Source organism: Mus musculus, chromosome 4 (assembly GCF_000001635.26).
Source record: "Mus musculus strain C57BL/6J chromosome 4, GRCm38.p6 C57BL/6J".
Taxonomy (NCBI): Eukaryota; Metazoa; Chordata; class Mammalia; order Rodentia; family Muridae; genus Mus; species Mus musculus.
The window spans coordinates 72152653-72170055 of NC_000070.6; the positions used below are offsets into that span (position 1 = coordinate 72152653).

At 40.3% G+C, this 17403-nt stretch overlaps 1 protein-coding gene across 32 annotated transcripts in view; it reads right to left on the minus strand.

Annotated features, from left to right (window-relative positions):
- Window positions 1-17403, minus strand: part of Tle1 (transducin-like enhancer of split 1) — a 91045-nt gene that overhangs the window by 42708 nt on the left and 30934 nt on the right. For 7 of the 32 annotated variants that reach the window (XM_017320104.2, XM_017320105.2, XM_011249980.3 and 4 more), the window contains 3 exons: window positions 16440-16544; window positions 5561-5765; window positions 4811-4827 (listed from right to left, as the gene is read on the minus strand). The exons of 2 other annotated variants lie outside the window; for them this stretch is intronic. In XM_017320104.2, the coding sequence (XP_017175593.1) occupies window positions 4811-4827; window positions 5561-5765; window positions 16440-16544 (327 nt within the window). Of the gene's footprint in view, window positions 1-4810; window positions 5766-16439; window positions 16545-17403 lie in introns of those variants that run through there. 23 more of the 32 variants (NM_011599.5, XM_006537761.3, XM_017320107.2 and 20 more) reach the window with 9 other exon arrangements.

Genomic DNA, 17403 nt, shown 5'->3' on the forward strand with positions numbered 1-17403 from the left:
AAAGTTAACAATCAACAGGAGTCGTCATCGCAATTTTTGCCTGAATTTCCAAGCCATCTTTTCTCAAAATGTAATCTGTATATAGTCAGACAGAAGACTGTTTACTACCCTTATTTACCTTCAACAAAGCTGAGGTGTGCTGTACTGAGCAGGTCTGCTCGGTTGGATCAGCTCCATGGCGGACACACAGCCACCCAGGCAGATGGACCCTCACATCCATAAATGCACTGTACCACCTCTCTTTTACATTTTAAAAATATTTTTGTTTTCTGAGTATATGTATGTACCCAAAGGGGTAGGGATAGATACCAGGCACAGCAAGCATGTACAGGTTAGAAGACAATTTGCAGATGTCAATTCTCTCCTTCTACCATGTGAGCCCAAGGGATTGAGCTCAGGTCATGAAGCACCTTTCCCAGCTGAGCCATCTTGCCTGCTCTCCTAATTGCATTTTAAAGGGAAGAACCCGGGCTGGAGAGATGGCTCAGCGCTTAAGAGCACTGACTGCTCTTCCGAAGGTCCTGAGTTCAAATCCCAGCAACCACATGGTGGTTCACAACCATCTGTAATGAGATCTGGTGCCTTCTTCTGGTGTGTCTGAAGACAGCTACAGTGTACTTACATATTATAAATAAATAAATCTTTAAAAAAAAGAAGTTTGACAAATTAAAAAAAATGGAAGAACCCACACTTACTGGGATTATAGGTGTGCACTTACCACATCTAGCCTGTTTTGCCTTTTCTTTTTAAAGAAATCTAATTATTTGCTGGTCCTCTAATGCTAAGAACTTCAAGCAGATGTGTTTAAGTGACACTCCTTTTAGACAAAATTTAATGCAAGTCACCTTTAAACCAAACAGTATCTGTACATTGTTTCTTTTATTATTAATAGCTCAGCAGTGAAGAACACTCTTGCTCTTGCAGAGGATCCAGGTTAACTTCCTAGGGCCCACATGGTGTTTGTCGCAACCTAAGCCTTCTTCTGGCCTTGGCAAGCAAGAGGAGCACATGTGGTGCATATACACATAGGCAAACACTCATTCACTGAATATTGCCTTTCTTTACTATTTATTTGTTCAACAGCCATACTAACATGCAAAGGCTTATAAATTAAAAGCAAAAAAACCCAAACAAACAAACAACAAACAGACATGGTAGGCTCTTGCCTGAAATCCCAACACTCAGCAAGTGGAGACAAGAAAATTGCCACAAGTCTGAGGTCAGCCTGGACTAAGAGTATAATCCTTGTCTCTAGTAAAAGGAAGAGGTTGGCAAGTTGGCTCAGCAGACAGATTGAGTACCCACAAGTAGTCCTCAGACCTCTCCATGCGTATCATGGGAAACACCTGTTCCCAAAGATATCTGCACACAAAATAATTAAGAAACAACAACCAACTAACAGGCAGGCAGGGAATGGATTTTGAGAATTATAGGTCAAAACTAAACAAACAAGAAGGAAAGTCCAGCACAAGCCCTTTGTGGTATTCTGGCTCATCAGCCTTTACATTAAAACACACTGCCTATGTGAAGTTTCATTTGTTTTCTATGTTTTTAGGTTAGAGTAGTACTATCATTAGGAGATAAAGATGAAGCACCTCCCATACAGCCCTTCTTCTCTGGATCTGCACGTTTTTCATTTGATTTAAGCAGTATGTTTAATATAAAAGCAGCAAAAAATAGCATTAAAGAGTAAGTATTCTCATGGCTCAAGTTGTGTGATTTTGAACCAAGAACCCCCATCCCCAAATAATGACCCAGAGATTTTCACAAATCTCTTGAGACACATTTTCTTCAAGAATGACATGAAAACAACTGTATCACAGACTGAATATACCGGCTGGTCAAGACGTAGTCAAGTTTCTTTTAAGCCAGCATTAAAGATATTTGAAAATATGAAGAAGCAATTCACTCATTAAAAGCCTGTTTTAAAGAAAACATTGCTTTTTCATTACTATTAAAATGATTAACACAACTGAATAGCTCTGTATCTAAATGGTTTTTAAAGTTTTATTCTAATCTTGTAAATGTCAAAATGTATCACCAAAAGAAACAAGTCCTTAGGGGTCTTCAGTAATTTTATTTTAAAAAGAGAAACATTGAATCAGATTGGTTTGAAACTATCATTTTCATCTCTCTAGTGAAGGAAGATAGCAGCAAAGAGTTAAGTAAAATCAGATTCACAACTCCACGTGCTTTATCAAATAGTACAATATTTTAGGCACTAAGAATGTACACACTTCATTACCCACTGGTTCTCATATTCAATTTTACACCAAGTTGAGAAGCTAATTTTATGTAACTGCATTGAAACCCGCGTTAGGTAAAGAGAACAATTCAACTCCTCTACAAACTATATTAATGTTTGGCTTTTCCCATTTTCACCACTGAAGATTTAATTACTAGACAGAAAAACAGTATACACACATACACACAGACACACACTTGTCAAGATTTTCACATGTAAAAGGACACAAGCCACCATCACTTCTTTTATGTTATTGGAATCCTCCATGTTTCTATGAAGTTCAGAAATAATCTATAGCTCCCTACAATTCAGGAACTGTCATATACTCTTGAGGATGCAACTAGAGGGAGGAGACATTTGGAGGAGGGAGACCAGTAGTAACAAAGAAAAGTGAAAGACAAGGGTAAGGAGTGAGTGAATATAAGCAAACAAACTCATGTTAGTCTGAAAAGCCATAATAAGACCTTTTATTTTATATGCTAACTAAAAGACTAATTTAAAAATGAATATCCAACAGATATCTCACAATTTTAGCCAAAATTATGAGTGACCACTGGAAAGATTACATATGGGCAAGGCCTCTAGCAACTTCAGTTTGTACCCAAGGCATTTCTCAGTCCCTTGCCAGTGGAAACACTTGAGCTGTCATGTGTCTTTTAGCATTTCTGTCACTTGTCCTGTCCTTGACTGACAAAATGCCTTTGCTGTGTACCTACTCCTAACTGTAGCATCCACACATGTAAGGAGCACTCAATGAATACATTCATTTAAGGCTAAAGAGTAATAAGAGAGGCAAGAAATATTAAATTAGAAAAGCCCTCTCACAAATAAAATTAATTCAGATGAAAACATGCAACACAGTTCTTTACTACATCGTCTGCTGATTTTACAGGTCCAAAGCTGGGGTTTTAAAATGTTGTACTGTACTGAATGAACATGGAAGAAAAGATGACAGTCCATAATGAAACCAAAATAGCAAAATATAAAGGTTTCTTCAAAAAACAAAGCCAATTTACTAAAACCTATATACTCTGCCTGTTAGCTATTTTATTTTCTATTTAAAGCTTTGGTCTGTTTTCTTCCCTTCCTTCTAAAACTAACTTAAAAACCCTATACTGCAATCATTAAAAATCTAACTACTTTTCCCTTTACTTACTCATACCCCTAGATAAATCCCAATACAAGAGCATAGCAGTACTTATCTCAAAGAGAACTTTTAAAGCAGTGCCTATTCTACACAGAAAGGTGGTACGGGATCCTGAACTTGTCAAAATGCAATCTTCTTCCTAAACACCTACAACAAAACTTTAAGATGTTGGCACATACCTCTGACTCAGCACCCAGGGCTGTGCAGTGAGATCCATCTGACAGGGGTGTGTGTGTGTGTGTGTGTGTGTGTGTGTGTGTGTGTGTCTATGAAGGACACTTGCCACCAAGTCTAATAACCTGAGCTCATTTCCTGGGACCTACATTGTAGAAATAATAGAATCACTCTACACCACACACACACACACACACACACACACACACACACACACACAGAGAGAAGGGGGGAATGCGCAGAGGGAGAGGGAGGGACAGAGAGGAAGGAAGGAAGGAAGGGAGGGAGGGAGGGAGGGAGGGAGGAAGGAAGGAAGGAAGGAAGGAAGGAAGGAAGGAAGGAAGGAAGGAAGGACCGATGGACAGCACAGCACTGGGAGCTAGCTCCATGATACAGAACTTTCCTTCCAGGCAAGAGGCCCTGGGTTCAGTTCTCAAGACAGAAGGAAAGAAAAAAGACAGGGAAGAAATGATTTAAAATTCATTGTCTTATTTCTTTCTTTCTTTTTTAAAATCATGCTTTAAAGATGGCCAAAATATTACTGTGTTCAGAAATGAGGATAAATAGGAAGAATCTGGGGGCCACCCTCATTAAGCAGAGTAGATTCTCATTCTGCACCTTTAAAATGTGTATCCCCGACATTGCCAGATGCAGTGTAAGCATTCAGCACATAAAAGGGTATGCGTGACTCGGGCTTGTGAAAACATGAAGTCTATAAACACACAGCCCTGACTATGAAGCTCCGAGTCTTTAAGAATTTACTACTAGATGCAGTCTTAGGTCTAAATTAAATTTAATATTAAGGCTACACTACAATAAAATATGCAAAGAAAACATATGGAAAGCTAGAAACTAAGGTGCATTCACAAGGACAACAAACCATTTAGATTGAAATAAGAGTTGTTATGGCAAAAAATGAATATTCTTTTTAAACTATATGCAACCTAGACTCCACATATAGCACAAATGTTTAAGCAGGTCTGGGCTGTACATTGAGCAGTAAGGAATTGCAGCAGACAGCTTTACTTTCAAAGCAGGTGCCTCTCCTCAAAGGCCAGGTTTATACAACAGAAGAGAGGGCAAGTACTCACAAAAATAAAATGATTTTTAAAAAGAAAAACTGAGAAACCCAGGTCACTACACGCGGGGTGTCTGTGTGTCTGCTTGGTGCTTGTGTTCGAAGAAGGCAGCTTGGGAAAGCAAGTGGGTCTGTGTTCATGTGCAACAGGCGCTGGGGTACTTACCGTGCCAGGCTCTCTGTCTGCTCCCGAGGTTACCAAGAAATGCACAGACACGCCCGTTCAGACACAGAGGCAAGAACAGAAATAAAAAAGGGGGGAATAATTAGAACACAGGCCCCAGGCAGTTTCAAAAAATGGCTTTATTTATATAAGTCATTGCACATTCCTAATACAGTGATTTCCTGAAGATTACAGTATTTTTGTAAACATAAGATTTACAGTTTAACCATACACAAAGCCTATTTTTAATTTCTTGACAGAATAAATTACTTTTCTTCAAAAATTAGTCAAGTGCAATTTGCCCAATATTTAACGCACACTAGGATTAAAGCCTACAAAACTAGTAACAGATGCAATTGTCAAGCCTTTCATTTGAACACATTCACTTTCAAATTTAACTTCTTATTTCGCCCCATTTAACAAACATCACTTTCTTTGAAAATTACCCAATTAAGCAGTTAACAGTTCTCCATAATATGGTACAGGCCACTGGGATTAAAAAGGCAGTTACTAAGATGTCAAGATGCCTGCGGGCTAGCAAGATCGGAAAAACCCCACAGCTGCCCAAGGCAAACCTTGCAGAGTGGCAGGGTGAACTGAGTGTCAGTGGAAAGCAAGCTTTGCGACAGACAGCTCCTGTTATCTCACTGTTTGCTCTCTGTGTGGGGCTGGGGCTTTCCACAGCGAGGCACAGCTCTGCAGCACTGTCTGAGTATGGGAGCAAAGCCTAATCTGGCTTGCCCGGCCTCTCACCTCTGTGGCGCTCTGCATCATGGTGCTTCTTGTCATCTTTTATTGCCAAGTGAGACTGCCCACTCAGAGCACTAGACAGCGCGAGAAGGCTGGCACTGCCCCCAAGGGGCGGGATGCCAGGAGGCTGAAGTCCTGAAGGGTGAGGCGTGAGAGGTACTGGGGGTCCATGGCCATGGGAGAGATGCTGAGCTTGCAACTGCTGCTGCTGTTGGCAGTGGTTGGAGGAGGAGGAGGAAGAGAAGGGGTAGAGAAGTAAAAGGAAGAAGAGGAGGAGGAAAAGGAGAAACAGGAGAAAGAAGAGGAGTAAGAGGAGGAGGAGGTGGCAGTAGTGGTGATAGAGAAACCATCCAGAGGAAAAGTAGAAATAACAGAACATGTAGGAAGGAACCACAAGTTGGACACAGAGAAGGAAACAGAGACAGAGGTAGGAAAGAGGAAATGAGGTTAGTGCTTTCAACTCATCAAAAGTTTTTGTCCCTCAGTAATCACCCCGGCCAATCCCCAAATCTAACCTAGAGTTTTCACCTGCCACTTTTTGCTGCAAGCCACCTGAACAAACCTCATTATTGGGCATGCCTAGCTACTTTAAAAGATTTATGTATGTACCTCATCTAGATTTAAGTGCCTCTGAGGCGAAACTTCAATGTGTCACCGACTCTAAGCTGGACACCTGTCCTGAGCTAACTGAAGTTAACCAAGGTATATGGTAAATACCCCTCAATGAAGTAACCCCACTATTTATGGGGTAAAAACATTTCATCCAACATTAACTATCACAAAACTCAGAGAGCAAGAAATGCCAGCATCTGGATGACACCTTGTACTGTATCCCTAACTCACAGAGCCCTCTGAGACTGTAAGGAAGCAGTGACTTTCTCATTTCTCTGAAGCAACCAAGCTCCATGGCATTTGTTGAGGTTCACTAAGGTGAAGGAAGTGTCAGTGAGCCCTACAGCTGCCCCATACTACCCTAGGCAGGAGATGGGCCTAGGAAGCAGGCTGACCACTGGAAGAAACCTTCAAGTCAAGGTTTCAGTTACTCTTTTCACCCAAACTTCATTCCTGAAACCCAGCCCCACACACCTTGGCTATGTTACAGAACAAAGTGTTGAGACCGAGAGGTTGAGACCTGGAGAGGAGAAGCACTGTCTACCGTCTGCAGAGATGTAGAGGGCCCCACTCTGTTCTGCCATCTATGCTGACTCTATCACCTAATACATTGCAAAAATTACAAACCTGTCCTTAAGAAACCACACTACTGCTCTCATGCATTACACTTAAAATAAGCAAATATTTAAGAAGCGGCCCAGGACCATCTATCTAGATGTATTTCAGCAGTCCAATATAGAATTTATTTTTGATGAGACAGTATAAACAGTTAAATATTAAAACCAGTTAAATATTTCTAAGGTGTAATATTTGAAAATTCTTAAGGTTCTAATTCGTGTTCATTTCTCAGGGGTAAATGGCTTGTTTATTGCCCACTCCTGACTGGAACACACAGAATACTTCACAGCTGAGTTCAGTAGCTTCCACCCACACCAGAAATTCATTTTTAATTCCAATTCAGATAAGCTCCCTACCCTCAGGAGTAAACAAAAAAGCAACATCTTAAGCAATGAAAATCAGCGATTTTTTACAGTTAATTTTTTCACTCCCAGAACCTTTAAAAAGCTTTAGTAGTCCACCTTCATCTCAAACTTCAACTCCTAAGAGAATTAGTTTTAATTAGAGGGGTAAATGGAAAACAGGGGTGAGGCCCAAACAGACAGCATTAATAACGTTCTTGGAAAGTATTTATAAATTACTCATTCTGCACTCGAGATCACAATCAGTTTCTTTACATGTACAATCACCTTCCTGTCATCCAGAAGACACTAATTCTTGCTCTGTCACCTTTTAAGAGCTCAGCACCAGTGGGACGTAAACCTGAAGAAGCAGCAGCAGCATCCGGTCCGCTAGGCACGCTCATTAGCACTTAGTTAGGAACGAGACACCTGCCATAAGAAATGTGCTTGGAGGAGGATGAAGAGCAGGCCTGCCCTGCTAGCAATTACTATCATTACATCGCGAGCACGAGCCACGTCCAGCTTCGGAGAAGCAGTGAAGCGAACACAAGCCCGCCTCGGGTCATTAGGCACAGCTCTGATTAGAGAAGAAGAGACTGCACAGAGCAGAACAGACAAGCACAGCATGACACCCCTCTTAGCCCTCCACAAGCTTGCATGACTGAACCACTGGCTGAGCACCTCAGAGACGGGATTTTAGTTGGCAGCCAGTCTGTGCTAGGGAGCATAGGGTATCCACGCAGATAAGACTTACACCCTATCCCCCCTATTCCAAGGTAACTTCCGGAAAGAAAAAAACAAAAAACAAAAACAAAACTAGAAAGCTGATCAAAATACACTACTAAAAAGAGGGCTGAGCTTACATAGCCCTAAATAAACTTTGTCAGTTGTGAAGGATGTGTGTGTTTAAACCAAAGAGTTGGGGTAATGACTATCAATGGGAATATTCAACAGACTAACTGCCCAGAGAACTTCTACTCCTACCCTGTCCTGTTCTCCAGGCCCTGCAAAAACAGATGTCTGTCACTTAGAGGTAACTGGGATCAATCATCTTTGGCTCAGGAAACTTAAAACATTTTTATTTCCTTTAACAAAAATATTTTTATAAATTCTATAATTTTAAGAGCACAACAGCAAATATGTCATAAAAAAGTAGTAAAACTGAGGAACAAAGAGATGGGTCACAACCATCTAGATGTTCTAGGGTACTGGAAAATTGAGTGTGCGCCTCCCATTCTCCAAGGAAACACACTCATGTTTAATATCCCAGCTGAAGCCACAACTCACCTAAGGTAGGGTGCAAAGATTCAAATATGACACAGGGCTCAGAGCCTCGAGCACTAAAATCCTCTCTGCTTCCTAAAAAAAAGGTCAAGTTCACGTTCATAGCACAAGGGAGGAGGAAGTCAACCTCCTCCAAAGACAGCTTTGTTTTTCTCCCAGGGCAGCCAGGACAAATGCTGTAGAGATCACCCAACTCCGTGTACTCAGTCACAAATCCACCTTTACCATGGAGCCTAAGGGCAGTGACAAATACAAGCTTGTTCTTAGACTTCCTGAGCATAGCTTCTCTCAATGATACTTCTCAATGCTTGTTCCCATATCCCTGCTCTCTTTCAAGGAGACTTGTAAAGGAGAATCAAGTTCCCAGACACAGCATTGGCCTTCCTTCCAAAAGCAGATAATATGGGAAAAGCAGAAATCTTAAAATAAATAAAACATGTATTTTAAATAGAAGGTTCTCATCAGACTCAGTTAACTCTAGAGGGGCAGCCGACACCTCATTCCATCTGTTACTAAAGGAACACTCTCTCTCCAAGGTTCCTAAGACAGTCTGGTACATATCACTCTTTCCCAGAGTACGAAGCAGCAACACCAGTTAAAAATGTGTCTTAGGTCAAATACAATGCTGGCATTGCTAGACAGCCAGACAACAGTTCTGTCATTTAGAAAACTTTTATGCACCTGCCCTCCACAGACCCAAATGTCATCTGTCACTTGTTTTTAACATGACAGCAAGGATGGGTTAATTCACACGCCTATACAGGCATTAGAATTGTTTTTTTTTAAAATTAGGACTTCTCAGTAGTTTAACACTACATAGAGACACAAGAAAAACAGTGTGTACAGCTGTTTTTGACAAGACAGGCGGCTTCGGTTCTTATCTCGGGGTCTGGAGAACATAAAGAAAGCGGCTCCCTGAATGACCAAGTGGGAAGTTTGGCTGGCAGCATGGCCCTCAAGGCCACTACAAGAACTGTCTGAAATCTCCTATTACATGAAAGGCCTCTTTCTCCAAGAGGGGCAACAGTGACAACCAGAAAGCAGCTGCTCACTGGGACCGACAATTCTCCAGCCACTTGAAAGAAGTAAAGATAAAGTAGCCATGCACTAAAAGTGCCCAGAAAACAACTCATGGATGATCCAAGAAATAGGACAAAACGTCTGCACATTATAATTGAATTCGGCAACAGGAAATAGCAAATTAACAGACAAAATGAATTCTCAAAAAATGGGTCATATCAAGGAAATATCAAAATGCATCCATCACTGGTCATCAGCGGTCATTCAGAAACACTGAGATGCCCTTCAGGAAGATAATATCAAAGGAAACCAGACAAGTTTTAGTAAAAGGTATAGCAAAAAGTGAATCTACAGATAGTGTTTCTGGGAACCTAAACTACTAACATTATTATAGAAAACACTAGACAGCTTCTAAAAAATAAAAATAAAAAATTCAAAACAAGTGATACAGCAATCCTATTGTAGATATATACCTGAAGGAAATAAAATTGTCTCAAACAGACATCTGCACTCACATGCTCACTGCAGTATCATCCCAACAGCCAATGTATGTGCTTTGCTGCTATCACTGTTAATCCAGGCCCTTGAGTAGCTGGGGGTGGGGGTGGCATCCTCCAACTCATTATGTAGCTAAGATAACCCTGACTTTTAAAATTTGAGATATTTTCCACTATACACAATTTGTGGAAGTATTGGGGATCGAATTCAGAGCTTCATGTGTCATAGACAAGCACTCTTAATTAATCGACATCCTCAGGCCCAACCTGGGTCTGGATTCTAAGAGAAGAACAGAGTAGAATGAGAAGTCGTTACCCGGAGTTGGGAAAATAGGAGATGATGACCAAATGATTCAAAGTTTCAATTTATATAGGGTAACTTCTGGAAATCTAAGATAAGGCATGGTGGCCATGGGCTGTGTTGTGTGTATACCATGTTGTGTGTTTGACATTGCTAAGAGATCTTAAGTGCCTACACAGATATTAGACTATGGGATGATTAACATGTTCATCTGCTTGATTGTGATAATATAATCAAAACACTAAGTTATACTTCTTAAATAGAATTTCTATTTGTCTATAGTGCTCCAATAAAGCTGAAAAAGCAACAAGAAAGTGACAGAAACCCAGAAAGGGATTAGTAAGAAACAGCCACACCTCTCAATACTTGCCATCTTTACTCTTTCTGAATTTTGCTGAGGCCAACTCATTTGTCTAGCCACTACACTATCTATCCCACCTTCACTGCCTGACTTATGTCTGATCTCTAGTACTTAAAGGGTCTGAACAAGAACACACTTTAAAAAAACCATGTTACGTAGATCCATTTCAAAAACCAGAGAGGAGTTGTAAATGAAAACACAGGAAGCTACCTCTTTACGCCAGAGTGGCTAGACTCTACAAAGTAGACAAGGTAGGAAAATGTATGGGACAGAAACTGGAATCCACACACTATGGGAGATATAAAATGGTGCAGGCACTTGGAAAATAGAATGGATGTTGGGAATTAAAGATAAATCTACCTAATGACCTATAAATCCCACTCCTAGGTTTACTCCCAACAGAAGAGAAAAATCTGCATTAAAAACTTACAAATCGACCAGAGATAGTCCCCTGCTGCCAAGCCTGAAGAACTGAGTCCTATCCTGGGGACACATATGGTGAAAGGATAGAAATCAACTCCTGGAAATAATTCATAGCAGGATTATCCAAAACAGCCACCAAGTAGACACAACCTGATCATTTATTGAACTTACAAAAGGAAAAATAAAAGGGATAAATGCATGCCATGTTATTGTTCCTTAATAAAATTGACTAAAAATAATCAAGTCTAATTTACTTGGTAGAGCATTTCCCTAATGTACATTTAGCCCTGGAGCTGATGCCCAGTACTGCATAAGGGCCACAGTACAGCAGGTCTACAATCCTAGCACTCAGAAGACTATGATCAAATTCTCAGAAGTTCAAGGTCATTCTCAGCTCCACAGACCCTGTCTCAAAACATAAATGATCTGAGTACCAAAGCTTATTCTTTAATTCCAACACTCCAGAGGCATAATAAGCAGGGAAATTCCTGTGAGTTTGTAGCCAGCCTGGTCTACATAGCAATTCCCAGGCCACTTAGGGATACTTAGCTAGAAGGCAGGAACACCTTCAAGACAGTGTGCTATGAATACGAATGGCTATATATTAAATGAATTTATTTATATATTCAAGCTAGTGTTAGAAAAGAGGACATGGGACGTCAATGATAATAGACACAGGGTTTCTTTCAGTAGTGACAAATACATTTCAGAATGAGACAGTGATGGTTAAATACACTAACTAATTAACTGTATGACTTAAAGAGTCAATTTAACATGAACTGTCTCTCAATATTAAAAAAGCTCATATACCATGCTTAACCTATAAAATGTGATATCCTATATTCTATGAAGCAGTTTCTCCCTCTTAAAAACATATATGTGTTTAAGCATGAAACGCTCATACCAAGGAATCAACTAAAATTTCACATCTTAGCACCTGGAAGAGAAATTACAACATTTCCAGTTACTACAATGCACATTAACTGTGGGAAAATCAAGACATTTATGAAAATATCCTGACATCAAGTCCAAGCTCCATATCTATGTGAGATACTAGGCTGTATTCTATTTAAAAACTAACATCGAAAATCAAACTGACTTAACCAGAAGAAACAGAATATACAGAAAAACTGATTTTCTAGCTGGGTGTAGTGGTATGTACATCTATAATCGTTGTATGAGGAAAGCTCAAACAGTTGTATTTGAGTTTCAGTTCAGCCTGGGCTAGCTATACAAGTGAGACCATTTTATGAAAGAAGAAATGGGGGGGCAGAACATGTAGGACTTCCTAGACTACTGGAATTTAAGGTTTAAGTCTTTGAAACAAGATCCATGTTTACTGTACCTTCGTGGTCTCCAAGTAGCAGGATGGCCACTCTTCTAGAAAGGCATGTAAGGCTGGGTTAAAGACAGGCTTCCCTGCTATTAGCTGCATAGACCTAAGACTTCGAAGCTCATCGTCTTTAAAGTTCCAACACTACAGTCTCACCGAGAACCAACACCTATAGCTGAAGGAAAATAATCCAAGTTTGCTAACCCCTGACCCAATCATCTCAGGCAACAGTGCAGTGGTTTTTACGTCCGTAAGTGATTATCTTCGGCAATTGTAGCCCCCTCCCTGGGCAGACACACAGGTATCCCCCCCCCCCACACACATTCCACAGCTATCAAATGCACAAAAATCTAAGCTTTTCTTTGTTTGTTTGTTTCATACAAAGTCGATTTAAAGTATACAGAGGTGTGAGTTTGCCTATGAAGCAGGAATGTAGAAATCTAACCAGTAAATGAAACCATCCTTGTCTTCATAGAAGATCTATGCATGAAAAATAAGTCCTACTATGTTCTTTGTAATCAAGTAGATTACAAAGAAAAATAAGGTTCCCCAGATTCCCTTCTAATTTCTTGAGTTCCAGAGTTCACATAGTGGTATAGAAAACTGTTCAAATTTTCTTATATAGTCAACAATGAGGCCACTACCAAAAGATCTAGCATTTTGTAGACAGGAAAGATAATTTCTACTGTACCTCTTAAAATCACAAAGGCAGGGTACTAGGGTACTCTCCTACTGAGTATGAAAACCAACATCGTCTAGCCATACCTCCATCTGTCCTCCCATTGAACTTCAGAGTACGTAACCCTAAACAGAAGGCTGGAGTGCTAGCTCAGCAGTAAAATGCATGTGTAGCAGCACATCCAAGATCCTAAGTTTGCAGAAATGAAACCTATCTATGTAAACAGCAAAAGGATCAACACGCATGCGCACGCGCGGGCACACACACTCGCACACACAAAAGAAAAGAAGTGTTGTAGTTAATATTCTGCCAGTCAACCAGTTTGCTATCAAAGCTGCTTTGAGCAGGTCAACAAAAGACCAGGTGCGTTGGCCAAGTACCTTTAATCCTAGCACTCAGAGAGCAGAGGCACTCGGAGGCATCTCTGTGAGGTTGTTCAACATGGTCTACACAGCTAGTTGCAAATCAGCTAGAGCTATACAGTAAAATCCTATCTCTAAAAAAAGGAACAAAAATATTTGAGTAATTTAGTTGAAAAGGAACTACGTAAAAAAAAAAAAATCTCCCTTAAATATGAGTATGCTAGATAAAGGCTGAAGGCCAGTAGAAAAGAACTAAAATCTCATACATTGGAGAACATTAACAGGCTGGTAAGAAACTGGCATTACTCACTCAACAAGGACACAAGAAAAGAACTTTCCTACTCCCCCAGTCAGGAGCAGTCGGGCCAAGAACAGAAGCTGAGTTCACCAAGAGTTTTGCGTCCTTGACAAGTTCGGGTTACTTGCTAAAATATCTTTAGCTAAGTCCAGCAACCCATAAGAGATAGTACCTTGAAAGGAAGGGAAGGGTTTCATCCCACTTGCATGTTAAAGGGTACTCTTTCATGATCTTTCACACTTAAAATAGATGTCTAACTAAACCTTTTCTTTTCTTAGCCTGAAAGTCAATGAAGATGAAGAGCTTGGCCTCTCCCATTGTCCCTTACCCTAACCCATCCTAGAACAATCTGACAGCTGCTATCAAACAGGCTGCATTTTCTCTGCACAGCTGCTGAATGAACAGTCTCCCAGTGCTTCCTCCCCTCTGGCCAGACAGGCTGGCACACTGCATGTGCAATGAAGGGGTGCAAAGGTCCACTGAATTGTCAGTCCGATTTTATGCTACTTCGATTTTCTAGGATAGATGCAATTCTTTTCAAGCAAAAATCAAGCATATGCCATAGCATGAAAGTAAAGTGAGGGGCTATTTCTGATCAGTGCAAGCTTTCAAAGCTCCTGTCATAAATTAATATACAGACCCTACCATCTGAGTGACTAAAAACTGTATATGCTAAAATGCTGAACACACCGTGAAACATTAACTCTTGGCCCAATTCTCCAACTTGAGTTATTACTATCAAGCTAATCTTACTTTATAATCTCAACACGTTTTCCTCAACTAAAGCCATTAATAAAATTTGCAATTCATCCACCCTTCTGAAATAACCTATTTTTATTTTCTGATTCTATTTAAAATGAATATTAACTATAAATATCTGTCTGGCTAATAAATTTCCTCCTTTCGCAAAGTAGGTACAAAGACTTTCCAGGTCTGAGCAGTGTCTCTGAGAACTTACAGACCGGTATTGATTCTATTACTGAAAAATGACACATAGCTGGCCATGTGGCTCACTTGTAGAGGGTGCTTTCTTAGTATGTGTGAGGCCGAAGGTCCAATCCCCAGTACTGCCAAACAAAGACCAGAAAAATTACATGTAAAAATTTAGATCCTATCAGAAAACAAACATGTCCCACAAAGTTGAACAGGGCCCTTGAGATCTGCTTTGCATATGTTTTCTTTTAATCAAAACAGGCTTTTCCATCCTCATTCATTTGGTTAAAAAAAAAATTTCTTGCTCCAGCTCCAGCTCCAAGTATAATCGCGATTAGTCTCTTCTAATCAAACACGGTATGTGCAAAAATGCCAGTGAATATTTGATTTGATCTCTGAAATAAAGCAATTCATTACACAAGAAAAGGGTAGAGAAGGCAGCAGACAAATGCAGGCATAATTGTGTTCTTTGTTGAATGTGATTAGAGAGCCCACTAAGTAACAGTCAAAAATGTGATACAGGAGGGGAAGAAAGACAGAGCCCAGACCTGGGGGGAAGGAGGGAGAACTGTTTATGCAGAGCTAAGCTGTCAAGTGCAATAAAGCGGCTTGAATAAAATCTAAGCTGAAAATCCACTGAAGCTCCCTGGTTCACGGAGGAAAAAGCTATTAAAAGGAAATGAAGGTCACCCTCCCAGTTTATTTCACCTAATTGACTGCCAACAGCTTACCACAGGCACCCCAACTGCAGATCTGCAATTGAGAAACTGATGAAAGGAGGGTTTTCAAGCTGGGGCTCATTCTTTAATCCTCCTTGGCTCTTGTGTTTTTCCCATCTCCAGTGGGGATGTAATTTTAAACCTTGATAGATTAACTGGTTCCATTGTCTGTCACAGCACTGGACTATGGCACTCTTAATCCCTACAGCAGCATGTCTAATTATCATTACAAAGTGTCTGAGGGAACTATAAAGACCAGCAGGGCATCTTCTCACAAGCAATTAACATAAATTGATAAATGAATGATTTTGAATTCATTCGAGGAACTTGCCTATGAATAAAATAAAGGACCCCACCTCCATTTCAGCTCCTTCTTTCCTTTAATAATCTAAAGGAGCAGAGCATGTGAGAACCACCTTAGGTCCTACAGTGGGTGGAGCTAAACTCCAGCAAAGGAAGAGACAGAATGCCCAGCTCACTAGATCCCTTAATGCAGAACAAATAACTTGTGATTGACAAGAGAAACCAACTTCACCAGCAAGAAGAGATAGCTGAACTCAAGAGACATGAACCCTGAAAGGCCACAAAGCACTAGGGCAGACAATTAACACTCCTTCCCTGGTGAGGGAGTTTTTCATTGGCATGCCACTTTAAAATTCATGAAAGGGGAACAAGAAAGAAAGGAATCAAACAACCACACAGGTTTCAGTGCCTAGAAAGCACAAGGCAAGAACTACTTGGGAATAAGTCAGAGTCCTATGTTGACCTCACTGTGGTAGAACGGCACTCGACAGAAGAAAGCAAGGAAAGTGTTTAGAAAGTGATCTAAAGCTTCTACCCCACTAGCAGCAAACAAGGGTGGTTCCAAGGATCTCTGGATAAACGTCTCTACTTCTCCATTTAGGAGAGTTACTTCCATCCTCTTCTAGTGTTCTCCTCTCATCGATCTTGTGCTATTTCTTACTCTTCCCTATACATCTCCACACAACCCGAACCCCCTTTCACCCTCTGATTAATCAAATCAGTCATCTCTAAGTTACACAAACTTAGTTGTGTACTATGCCATCAAACCATAAAGAAATAAAAGCTGGTGATACACACTGTAGGAGGTAGACCTGGTAGGCCACGTACCCCGATGATGGCATTCAACTCTGCCATGGTCACCTGTTTGGCACGTTCCACAGCCTGGGCCACCTGTTGTTGATGCTTTGAAAACAAGGAGAAAAAAGTGTTAGCATCAGCTAAGCATGTCCCTGTTCACTCTGACAACAAAGACCAAAACTGGGTCATCATGCAAGAGTCACTTTGCAGAACAACAACAAGGACAATGAGCGGTGCTTCCCTTTATTTCTGAAGGGTTCCAGGCATCACTATACTCCTAGTGGGGTAGTAAATATCAGAATGGACATCAATGGTGACCTGTCTTTAGATACTAAAAAAAACAGGACATGGATGACTGTTCTAGGTTATGGTGGTGTGTTTGTGCACATGATATTTATTCAAACACCTCTCTTGAAACTTAAAAATGGAAGCAGTCAGTCTGTATTTTCTCTGATGTAAAAAAAAAAAAAAATCTAGATGCATCAGCAGTATTAAAAAAAAAAAAAAAAAAAAAAAAAAAAAAACAGAAAATTTCCCAATATTTATCTTAGCCTTTTGGTGTTACACTCCAAGGAGAAAGTTCTGTTTTCAATTTAAAGAATGAAAACTCACCTTGTCCACTCCCCAACTCTACACTTAATTAAAATATAGCCACAGTTAATTTGAGGAGACTAGTTGAGACTAGGGTCACTGAAAGCTGGCAACAAATCAGGAGGGAGCTCCGGGTGCTCTACAGCCAACTCCACACTCTAACCTCCCAAAGCTGGGCCTTCCGTGTCACCATAAGTTTATCTTTACATACTGAAAACATTATTCCTCTGTACTGAAAAGAAGATAACACTTTCAAAGCAAAACTGAAATACAATGCTGAGCTAATCTCCAATTACTCCTATGAAGGACTCCCTCTGAACATTTTAACGTAAACTCAAACCACATGGCTTATCTCTGTCTATTACTCTGTGAA